Source organism: Dendrobium catenatum, unplaced genomic scaffold (genome assembly GCF_001605985.2).
Source record: "Dendrobium catenatum unplaced genomic scaffold, ASM160598v2 original_scaffold_235663, whole genome shotgun sequence".
NCBI classification, from domain to species: domain Eukaryota; kingdom Viridiplantae; phylum Streptophyta; class Magnoliopsida; order Asparagales; family Orchidaceae; genus Dendrobium; species Dendrobium catenatum.
This window is the reverse complement of record NW_021554071.1, coordinates 1,216,983-1,229,969: the sequence shown is the minus strand read 5'-3', so window position 1 is coordinate 1,229,969 and position 12,987 is coordinate 1,216,983. Positions and strand designations below refer to the sequence as shown.

General features: G+C 35.9%; 1 protein-coding gene across 1 annotated transcript; it reads right to left on the bottom strand.

Annotated features, from left to right (window-relative positions):
* Positions 1–8,903: 8,903 nt before the first annotated feature.
* Positions 8,904–11,295, bottom strand: LOC110116146 (pentatricopeptide repeat-containing protein At1g71460, chloroplastic). Its single transcript, XM_020849620.2, has one exon. It carries the CDS (start codon positions 11,103–11,105, stop codon positions 9,057–9,059), a length of 2,049 nt encoding a protein of 682 aa, XP_020705279.1. The 5' UTR covers positions 11,106–11,295; the 3' UTR covers positions 8,904–9,056.
* Between the last annotated feature and the right edge of the window lie 1,692 nt (positions 11,296–12,987).

Here is a 12,987-nt window from a genome sequence, read left to right as displayed (position 1 = left end):
TAATTTATATGGACAAGATTTTTTTATTTTATTTTATTTTCCTTAAACAAGACAGAGTCCAGTACCTAACTCGAGCTCGTCTCATCAGTACCTAACTGGTTTTAAAAAATCTGCAGTTTGAACTATCATATTTTATAATTATCAAATTTAATAAATAATAATAGTAGTGTTTCGAGCCAGCTCGCGAGCACAGGTGTCGAACCTCATCAAGTTAGAACTCGAGCTCATTTAATAAATGAGCTTGAGTTTGAACTCGAGCTTGTAGCTTGATAAGCTCAGCTCGTAACGAATCGTGCTCGAGCCAGCTTGCGAGCCGACTCGGCTCACTTACACCCCTAGTTGAGTGTCACATCCTAATTTTGATGGAGATAAATTTAAATATGTAATCTTAATAATAATGTTTAAGAAATTCATATAAATAAATCTCTTCTCATGTTAGAGGGTGTGTTATAATCATCAATGATATAAAAATATTTAGTTTATGACAAATAAATGATATAAATTTAAAATGTAAATCTATCAAGGGTGAAGTCACATAGGGGTGTAAACAAGTCGAGCCAAGTTAGAGTCACTCATGATTTGAGCTTCATTAAGGCTTAGTTTGAGACGACTTTAATAATGCTTTAAGAAAGCAGTAAGAATACTACTTCAAATCAATGCTAACTCAAGCTTCACTAGTTTGTTCATCGAGTTCGACTCACGAGCCATTTATCTTGCCAAGCCCGAGCTAACTCATGAATCAACTTGACTCACTTACATCCCTAATCACACCTAAAATTAGTATCATAGGATTAAAATAGACCGCAAAATAAGTACCTAACCATTGAATGAAATATGAAAAGTAAAAAAAAAAGTGTGGTCATACCCAATTGAACTCACATCTAATATGCAAATGTGAGAATATTTAGATAGTGTAACTACAAATACACATTTTTCAGCTCATCTTCCTAATAATTTGTAAGAATGCTCATTATGATAATGTAAATGTTTTTTCTTGTATTAATAACCTTGTCAATTATGTGTTACCATGGGGACATGATGGGATAAAAAAGAAACCCAAACAAGTGCTCCAAAACAAGTTGGAGTACAATAGAAACTTTAGGGAAAAATAAACTTTCAAAGACACATAGCAAAGAAACAAACAAACTACTTTCAATTTCAAATAAAAAAGATAACTTATAACTTGTAATAGAACTATAGACACAACACAACTTATAGAATTTTTGGGATGAACGATACAAATGGAGTGGTAAATTGTGGAGAGAAGAAAGAGATTAGAAGTCCAAGACAAAATTTTAGAAGAGAGTAGGTAAAAGACAATAGCTTGCAAGCTATTCGAAACCCACATGTTTCACTTTCCAAAAATCATTACATTTTTTCTCTATAAAACTGCCATAAATAGCCCCATAAATAGGGAAAGGAAACCAGCAATCTCACAAAGCAGCCACCCAAAATAGCCAACCAAAACAGAGGGAGAAAACCCAAGGAAAAAAGGCACGTCCAACCTAAGAACCGAACGGACAAGTAGCCCAACAGCAAGCAAGAACCGAAACAGCCAGAAACCGAACAGACACCAAGAAAAAAGGGAAGGCCATCCCAAGCATCCAGTTGCATAGAACAACTAACAAGGAGTCACGACAACCCAAAAAAAAATCCAAGGCTAAGAACTCCAAACACCAAACATTAAGGGTTAATGGGCAAAGCCCAATAAGAGACAAAACAGCCCACCATTAAATGCCCACTTTTTCCTACATCAATTATCCCTCGGTGAAGAAATCTTATCTCCTTATGAGATAGATTCTAAACTTCCATCAAGTGCAGACTGAGCCAAATCCAACTCCTGAATCAAAGCAGTATACTTCTTTTAGATCATATCTTTTTCTCGGTTAAACTCGATTCAAAGTAAATGCTTATTACTCTCACATTTTTTTTGTACAAAAACACATTTTATCTTGAATTTTATAAAGCTCGTTCTTGAGTGGATCATTTGAACATCCTTGAGTTGAAACCCAATTCATGACATAAATTTTTTTTTTCTTGAATCCAAGGCATTTGACTTTCATCAACAACATATTCTATATCATTTTGACTTTCCATTTTTTTAATAAAAAAAGACACACATGATAACCTAAACGCTCTGATACCAAATTAATGGGATCAAAAGAGACTTAAACCAAGGGAGAACACTTAAGAGAAACATAACACAACTCAATCCAAAATTAAGTGAACAAACCACCAACAAAAATCCAACCAGATGCAAAAACTTAAACATCTTTAAGAAACAACAATACTTAAATTAAAGAGAAATACCCTCAAAACAACCAACAAGTGGTCACCTCACATGTAACAATAAAATAGGAAATTATAGTGCTCTTAAGAACATGCAAACCAGATGTCCACCATAGCAATCCGGATACAACACCCCTCACAACTCCTCCGGCAAATACCAACAAACTTGCCAACAATAACACCTCTTACACCTTTTGTAGAGAAGAAATATACAATGGGGTGGAAACTTGTGCAGAGAAGAAATAGATAGAAGCCTTGGAGGAAGAAATAGGTAGAAGGGGAAGCTCTCAAGCTTAGGAAAAAGCACTCAAGTTTTTAGAGACAAATATCAAGCTTCAACAACCTTTCAATAGCAAAAAAAATCACCTATAAATAAGGAAAAGGAGCCCAAAAGACACCCAAAGCAGGTGCCTTCTTCAGCCAACCAAAATAGGGGAAAACCCAAGAGGAAAGGCATAGCGGAACCACAAACCGAACAGCCTGAATCGGAACAGGCAGGAGCTAAACATACACCAAGAAAGGAGCTCGACAACACATGAACCCAACATTCAATGCTAAAAAAGATTGCCCCCAATCAGCCACAGTCCTCCAAACACCAAACAGCCAAAGAACCTTGGGCCAAGCCCATTTAGATGAATTTCAGCCTAACAATAATTACCTAATACCTAATGAACTAAGGAAGCTATCAAACCAAAGGTGGACAAGACCACCCAAGAGCACTCTACCTACACATGATCATTGATTGCCTTCCATCATTGGGGATAAAATAAAATATAAAATTCACATTACAATAGAGTTCAAAATAAAATGAAATGAAATGAAGTTTATTGCATGCATCAATTCTTTCTTGGTGGAAGAATCTCAACTCCTGATGAGAATACTTCATTAATTCATTGATAGAAATCAGGATAACGAAGCTGCAACTCCTCATCTTCAATAGTCAATCAGGGGGGCGTCCATTCCATCCAAAGAGTCGTTGGTGCACTCTATATTTTGCTTGGGTTGTACAGATATCCACAGCATCATTAGAAATAGTAAGGGGCAAAGTCTTACACAACTGTTTGTTTTAACAGCACCTTTACTTGGCGCAGCTAGATTCATTAATTCAAGTTATTTATCCCTTATAAGTTACATGTTCTCTTCAATATTTTGATGAGATATAAAGGCTTTATCAATACCTTCCTCCGTGGTCGTTGTTCTCATTTGTCGTTCTTTTGACTACCTCACCTTCTCTTCTTCTATGTTTACTTCATTTAGCGGCATTTTGCAACAAACAAATTGGTCAACATTCTACAATGTCACTTCATTAGATCAACCTTCAAGAATAGCAATTTCTCCATTGTTCCTTTCATGGTCTTGCACCTCTTTTTTAGTCGGTGTATGCACTTCTCTCGTTCTTTTAATACATTGTTCCTCACACGCTACCAACCTATCCACAAATTCAACTTTGTCTACTGTTTGAGTCTCAAATTTATCCATAATATTTTTGACTAGATAAATGGTAAACTTACCATCTTGAAGGGCATTACTTGGCTGCATTTCTTCTTCTTCTTTTTTAGGATGTTTCTTCGTAGGAGGAAAACATGACAACTTATTGGATCCCTCATTTGTTTCAAAATAGGTTTGCCTTTTGGACTTAGTGTAGCCAAGGTATTAGTCACTGATTTCATTTGTTGTTGTAGGTTAACCATTTGTTACATAAACATGCATTATCATTCAGCTTGCTGATTATCCATACTTTATAAAGAAGAATGGAAGACTAGAACGACAACCAAGGGCTCTGATACCAAATTAATGGGATCAAAATAGACTTAAATCAAGGGAGAACACTTAAGAGAAACATAACACAACTCAATCCAAAACTAAGTGAACAAACCACTAACAAAATCCAACCATATGCAAAAACTTAAATAGCTTTAGGAAATAACAAAACTTTAACTAAAGAGAAATATCCTAAGAACAACCAACAAGTGGCCACCTCACATGTAACGATAAAATAGGGAATTGGAATGCTCTTAAGAACATGCAAACTAGAGGTCCACCCAGCAATCCAGATCCAACACCCCTCGCAACTCCTCCGATAAATACCAACAAACTGGCCAACAATAAAACCTCTTACACATTTTGTAGAGAAGAAAGATACAATGGGATAAAAACTTGTGGAGAAGAAGAAATATATAGAAGCCTTGGTGGAAGAAATAGGTAGAAGGAGAAGCTCTCAAGCTTAGGAAGAAACCCTCAGGTTTTTAGAGACAAATATCAAGCTTCAATAATCTTTCAACAACAGAAACATCACCTATAAATAGGAAAAGGAGCCTGAAATACACCCAAAGCAACCACCCCATTCAGCCAACCAGAACAGGAGAAACCCCCAAGAGGAAAGGCACAGTAGCACCACAAATTGAACAACCTGAATCAGAACAGTCAAGAGCCAAACAGACACCAAGAAAGGAGCCCGGCAACACATGAATCCAGCATTCAATGCTAAAAAAAGATAGCCCCCAATCAACCATAATCCTCTAAACACCAAACAACAAAAGAACCTTGGGCCAAGCCCATTTAGATGAATTTCAGCCCAACAATAATTACCCAAGGAACCAATGAAGCTAGCAAACCAAAGGTGGACATGACCCAAGAACACTCTACCCACACATGATCATTGATTGCCTTCCATTATTAGGGATAAAATAAAATATAAAATTCACATTACAATAGAGGTCAAAAATAAAATAAAATGAACATAAAATGAAGTTTATTACAAGCATCAATGAATGCGCGGACAGAGCCAAATCCAACTCCTGAATCAAACCAGTGTACTTCTCTTCGATCATCTCCTTTTCTTGATTAAACTTGGCTAGAAGTAAATGTTCTTACTCTTATATTTTTTTGCTCAAAATCACATTTTATCTTGAATTTTGTAAAGCTCGTTCTGGAGTGGATCGGTTGAACATCCTTGAGTTGGAACCCAATTCGTGACATAAAATCTTTTTTCTTGAATCCAAGGCATTTGACTTTCATCAACAACATATTCTATATCATTTTGACTTTCTATTTTTTTATAAAAAAATTCACACACATACGATAAATTAGAAGCTGTAATACCAAATTGATGGGATAAAAAAGAAACCTAAACAAGTGCTCTAAAACAAGTTGGAGAACATTAGACACTTTAGGGAAAAAGAAACTTTCAAAGGCACATAGCAAAGAAACAAAAAAACTACTTTCGACTTCAAATAAAAAAATAACTTACAACTTGCAATAGAACTATAAACACAACACAACTTATAGAATTTTTAAGAAGAAGGATACAAATGAAGTAGTAACTTGTGGAGAAAAGAAAGAGATTAGAAGTCCAAGATGAAATCTTATGAGAGGATGAAACATCAGTTTCCTAGTTTTCACCTTTAGGACAAGGAGATTCTTTGGGAGTGGGGTATTGTTGCGGGGGTTAATAACCCTGCACAAAACAAACCGGCCCAGGAGGAGCCAATTTTTTTTATAGGAGGCGAACTAAGCCACCTCCTTAAGTCCGCCTGAAGTGATTAGGCCCCTTGGGCGGCAGAGAGAGAGAGAGAGAGAGAGAGAGAGAGAGAGAGAGAGAGAGAGAGAGAGCAGCTAATGTATAAAGGAATTTGAATTTTGGTTTATGTTAAGAAGCTTTTTATTAGGAGAATTTTTTTTTTAAGGAGAAATTATATTTCAAGAATATGAAAGGCTGGGGTTAGGGCATGCATGATTTGAGTTATTCTCTTAGAGTTCTCTTAGGGTTTTGGGCTCTAGATTAATCATCTAGAGATCGGGAGAGAACGATCCTCCTCTCGAATTGAGGATCAATTGTATCTTTATTCCATTATTATTTCGCTTAGCTTTTCGTATTGCAATCTATCATTTGTGTTATTTTCTCCCATATTTTGTGCTGTTCTCGTTGTTTTTCACCAAATCGTGGTAGGTTTGCATGCGAACTCAAGGATTTCCTATCAATATTCAACCATATACACTTTCAAATTCATTTTCTTTCTTTCCTTTACATATGTTTAAATCAATATGTACTCCATTCACGTATTCATATGCATATCCATGCTATCATACTATTTGACATACATTTCTTTTGTCATATTTATTTAAATGTCCATTGTTCATCATCACATATGCATTTGAATTAACATTGTCTTACACATAATAACATCCAAAAGTAAGAAAAATAATTATATAAAACATTACTTTAGAATTTAAATGGAAATATAACAATAAAATTTTGATACACGACTGTAATTACCTACTTTATTTTTCTTCGTTCTTTAATTTCTTTCCAAATCTTGAGCTTGATATAGACTTCAAATTACTCTTCTCAGTTCACTTATGAAAAATCTTTCACTGTTAAAAATTACATAATAATGTCTTAATTAATACTAAATATGGATGCCTTAAATATTATCATAAACAAACATTAAATTTCCTCTACATTTTATTGCACTCTCTATTTTATAATATAAAAACTACCCACAAAAATTTTCCTTCCTTGCAAATCTCCTTCCTTCATTGTCGAACCAAAGTTTACAAAACTCACTTCACTTGGATTTATCGTATCCACAATAATATTTTCCTTCAATTAGGAAAGAAAAAAACAAACTTATGTAAATTTCAATAATTTAAATTACTTATTCCTTTCTCTGCCATCAGAAATAGAATAAAACTTAAAATCTGTATTGCCTTCCTCTTCCAACTTTCTTTTATTCTCAAATTAGATGTCAACCTCAGGTTTTAATTCTACTAGAAACTATAAAGAAGAGGAATAAAAAAAAATAAACAACTTACTTTCTTTCTTCTTCTTTCTCTCAGCCGCTTCTCTCGACAGAAACCTTCACATATGATTTGCTCCTGCCAGATTGAGCGAATAGAAGCTATGACTCACAAGGAGTCGTTGCTTTTCATTCACATACACAAATATTCGCTCATAATTGTGAATCAAGCCCTCCAGCCTTGGTCCGTGCTCTTGCGGGGTCCAACTGGGTGGCAGCTGCCTATTCCACTTGCTTCCATTTCATCTGTTGTTAAGAGATGTCATGTTCAAATGAACCGGATAGGTCCGGTTCTTACACATATTGTCTCATGCAAAGTCAATTGCAATATAACATGCATATATTGTTGAATGAAATAAAGCATTGAAGCTACACGTAAGTAGTTTTAAAAGATGTGATTTGTATGTTTTCTAATGTATGAGTTCTTTCTAAATGTTGTTTGTGTAGGTTATTTTCGCATTTGTTGTATCATTGTGCACTCTAATGTAGCAAAATTCTTTAAAAGATGTTTCATTGGCTTTGTGTGTTTTGGAATGTCATGAGGTAGTATGTTATAATGCTTTATTTTTCGCATCATCCTTGTAAAGATAAGATTGCCTTACATTAGTATACTTAAATATGTTGCAACAACATTTACTAATTATTTTGGGGGTTTACATGTAGATATATCATAACAGCCACCTCTTGGTATACTGAAAATTCTATAATCTTGATTAATAGTCACATTTATTCTTACACATTATGTCTATTGCAGGTCACTTGATCATGTAGCTCTCCATTCATAAATAAAGCCCCAAAAGAAAAAAACACATTAACAAAAATTGAACAATATATGGATTGCATCAACATACTTCAAAAAAAAATTCTTTTATATAGAATCATAAAATATTGAATATTTACGTACTATAAAATCCAAACGGATTACATTCCAAAAAAATTATGTGCGTAGTACAAAACCCAAAAGGATTACATTCAAAAAAGAATAAGTTGATAGTGGAATCCATGAAATAAGACAAGTGGAGATATTTTGCCTATTATATTGCATATTGTATAGCACCCAAAACCCAAAAGGATTACATTCCAAAAAGGAAAAAAGAATCAAGGGCCAGTAAGAAGAATAATAAAAAGAAAATGCTCAAATTACAGTAGAAGTCATGAAATAAGACGTGCAGAAGTTTTCTACTTATATCTATATATGAATCCCATTAGTAATTGTTGTTGTGCGGTTTAGTTCTAGATCATCCAAACATGTCACATCATTATCATAGGAAACATACATAGTATATTTGTAGCAAATGATTTTATGCATTTCATGTTTATTTGAAACATACATGAAGAATAAAACTAATCAAATCTCATTAAATGCACATCTGTCACTAGAGAAGAAGATCATCGCAAATGCTTTGAGAAAAATAACTTCTTCAACTAAAATCACAAAGACAAAAGTACCATGAGGGTAAATGAGAATAAAGGGGACTAATAGGGGGGAGCTTAAGTAATCCCTAACGAGTAGCAAATGGCTAACCCAAATAAAAAAAAATCAAAATAGGCACATGGAAGGCGATTTCCGCCATGTGGCAGTGAAATCGCCAGTTGGATGATGATTTTGGCCACATGCCTAATAAAATCGCCACGTGGTGAGCAACTAAGCTTGTTTTTCAAATCAAAGTTTTTCCCTCCCATATTTTTTTTTTAAATTTAAATTTCAGCCAGTACTGTCTTTTACTGCACGTAAAAAATTACAACCATTTTCATCTAGATGATATTGATTTTTAACACTTTTATCCAAAAAAAAAAAAGAAAGCAAGATTCACATCTCATTAAAAATAGATATTTTTTTCTATTAAAGTTAAACAGAAATAAAACAATGGTTGGTTGTAGTATAACCAACCGCTAATATATCACATTTCCAGGATGATAAACTCAATGGCAATAGCAAGAATAAACATTATTCTCAACAGCTCAAAGTCAGGCTAGTCTAGATCTCAATTGCACAAATTGCTGTGCTTCATCAGTGCGACCAACTCGAGTAAGAAGGCCAATCATGCAATCAAATTGCTCCTTACTTGCATTCAGTTTATACTTCTGAATCATGGCTTCAAACACCTTAAGAGCCTCATTAGCCAATCCTGCTTCATCACATACAGAGAAGACAACATCAAATGTAAAATGATTTGGACTGTAACCATCTGAAAGCATACGATCAAACATATTCATTGCTTCCCTAAACAGCTTATTATGACTATATGCTTCTATTATTGCAGTCCAAGTCAAGGATCCTTTGGCCTGAACATGATCAAACAACTTTTGAGCCATCTTAATGTCTCTGCACTTCCCATATAAGCTCACAATCTCTCCAACAAGTAATGGAATCATTTCCATTTTCAGCTTATAAGCTTGCGCATGTATCTCCTTTCCAAGCTTTAAAGCTTCCAATTCACCACAGGCTCTCAAAATCCTGCATAGAATTACAGCGTCTGGGCGTCGATTGGCTGTCACCATTGATCTAAATACCTTAAGAGCACAAGTTGGGCTGCTACTTCTCAAGTATGATTCAATTAGTGCAGTCCAAGCAATGACATTCTTCCATTGCATTCCATCGAAAACTCTGCAACAAGAAGCTATCCTTCCACATTCTGAGTACATGGTTATGAGGGAAGTTTCTACGGAAACATTTGGCAGAAATCCGTGCTTAAGAGAATAGCCATGAATCTCCTGGCCTTGTCTCCAAGTCTTCAACCTGGCACAAACAGGAAGGACCGTCGCAATAGTGACAACATCTGGCTTTATCCCTTCTTGCTGCATCCAAACAATTGTCCTTAGTGCCTGGTCTAACCTATTGTTCGATGCGTATCCAGACATTAAAGCTGTCCAACACACTTCATTCCTTTCAGATGAGGCATAAAAGACCTTCCTTGCTGAGCTCATATCCTTGCATTTACAGTACATGTCTATCAATCCTGAATGAATCGAAACCATCTTCACATAGTTTCTGAATCGCTTTAAAACATAGCAATGAACCTCCCTGCCCAAATCCCGCTTCGAAAGCTCTCCGATTATTGGAAGAACTGACGTTATCACAACTGAATTCGGCTCTATTCCTTCACTTACCATCCACCTGAAACATTCCAATGCTTCCCAACGAAGTTTCTTGTGTGCAAAGCCTGCAATTGCAGTTCCCCACGAAACAATATCCTTTTCAGGAATTTCATCAAACATCCTCATAGCCATCCCGATCCTGCTGCACTTGAAGTACATGTCGACCAAGCCTGTCTTTATAAGCAAAGGGGAGCCAGCAAACGCATTCTTAACCAAAAGAGCATGGGCTTTCATCCCTTCTCTTAGTGCTGGTGAACCAGCAAAACTCTTTAGGAGAGAAGAAAAAGTATACTCATTAGCCTCCACTCCAGCCTCTCTCAAGGCTAAGAAGATGGAAAGCGGACCATGGCCCCACCTTGATCCGCCGGTGAGATTCCCTCTTAGGAGAGCATTCCAGGGGTAGACTGTCGATGGGGAAAGCTCGGAAAAGACGAGCTTGGCATGCTTCGGCGAGCCACAGGCAGCGTAGGCCTCGACGAGTTTGGTAAGGAGGAATTCATTGCGCTGGAGGCCGTTGATGCGGAGGTGGACATGGATTTGGCGGGTTAATGACAGAGATTTGAGTTGGGAGGCAGCAGAGAGGAGGGCGGAGAAGGTGGTGGGATTGATAGGAATGCCTCGGTGATCGAGGTAATCGAGAACTGTTAGGACCTCGCGAAGTTTGCCTTCGCGGGCAAGGCGTTGAATGTCGCGGTAGATGGATTTGGGATTTTTTGAGTGGAGTGGGAGGGAATCAGGGAAGGCAGCACGCTCAGGGAAGTGGCGGCGGCGTCTGACCGCGGGGTGGGATGGTGGAGCTGGTGTCGTGGCGGTTTCTGAATGCAAAGAGGAGGATTTGGTGAAAGATGGAGTTTTGGAGGAGAAAGGAGAAGGGATTGAGGAAGTGGAGGTTGAGATGAGGAAGGTTTTAGGGTCCATGGAGGCGGAATTGAAATGGACAGGGAGAGGTGTATTGGAGAAAGGAGCATCGGTCGAATTTCTTTTATGGCGGTTTTATAAAGGAGGTGCTCTTGAGAACGCATACTTGAATCTAAGCGGAGAAGAAATATCTGCGATGGTGAAGAAGATGAACTCCATTTTGACTTCTCAGAATCCTAAATAATGGTTAGCGTTTCTGGGCAAATTATTAGGTCCGACATATCTCTGCGGATGCCAATAAAAAGTGAACATATGGCTGAATAAACATGAATTTTTTTAACATAATATTTTTGTTTTATGTCTTGTCAGCCCGATCAACCCGACCCAGTAACCCGTAGATGGTTTGAATTCAAGACTACAAGAATGGAAATGAAATGTTTTTAATTTTCACTCGACATTTTCACTGTTCTGTTACTCTCGGCTCTCTACTCTCGGACTTCTGCAATACCTTTTGTTCTGCAATACCTTAAACCTGGCGGTAGACGACGACATTGGAGTTCGTCAGCATTTAGAAAAGGCAATGTTGCGCATATGTTGCGCTTTTAGTGCGTTTATGTTATATTTTAAATTTTAGGGTTTAGTGTTAATTTTATACATGACATTGTTTGTTCAATGTGATCTTAAAATGTTAATAATTTAGTAGATTTCAATCTACTTCGTAAATGAAAGAAACAAATGATGCGAAAGGTTTAGTTGCGCTTTCGTTGCGCTTTATCTAAAATATTTTTTTTTCTTTTTTCCAGATGTCGTATCAAAGGTCAGTTACTTCACGATGCTATGTTACCACTTTCAGAAAAATTTGTGATACTTTTGTCAAGTTAATTGATGATGAACTTGAGCAGACTTTAAGGAATTTGAACATTCATCAGTTTTTGAAGTTTCCAGCATTCCAACAGTATATACCACTTCTTTTTGAGATTTTGGAATTCTGCTGATAAAGGATTCAATATGAATGGCCATTTACTTAAATTCAATTCTGACGATGTTGCTTTGTTGACAGGTAAGATTTTGAATAACAAATTATGGATATATTTTTTTACTTTAAATGTAACATGTACATGTACAAAAATTTTCTCACATGTATGCCTAATAGAGGTGATGATATCAAATGGATGATCGATCCCCTAACTGGACATCTATCAACAGAAATAAAAACCAAAATGACAAAATTAGATAGATTGACTGATAATGCTACTAAGTTAAAGATCTTTATAATATTTTTGTTATCTAATCTTTTTTTCCACTAAATAACCTTAAAACCCCTAAAAAAGCTCATATCTGTAGCAAATAATGTAACTGAGTTCACCTCTATCAATTGGGCTTCATGTATAAGAAATTTCATGATCGAGGAATTTGATATAATTTCTGACAAGTTTAAAATGCAAAGACCATCAGGTTACATCAATGATTTTTTTCCTCTCATACTGGTAAAGTCTATTCTACTGGTTGTTATTCTCTCTTAAAGTTTTTTAATGTTAATTTATAATGTTTTATGTTTGATATTATACATATTTGATTTTTGGAATACTTTTCCTTGAATAAACTATCTGATACAGAATTAAGACCATGTTTTTTGAGATGGGAGGGGAATACTAAAATGTTCTATACACAAGAAAGTGCTACCAAATTATTTAAATTTTTGAGGTAAAATGAGGTAATTTTTAAGTCTAAATGTTTTATATTTAGAGTTACGCTTTAAGTGTGCTATAGTTGCGCTATAGTTGCACTTTAAGCCCAACTATAGCGCACTTAAAGAGCAACTTTAGCGCACGTAAAGTGCAACTATAGCACATTTAAAGCGCAACGATAGCGCACGTAAAGAACAAATATAGCACACTTAAAGCGCACTTATAGCGCACAATCAGATATTTTCCTATAATAT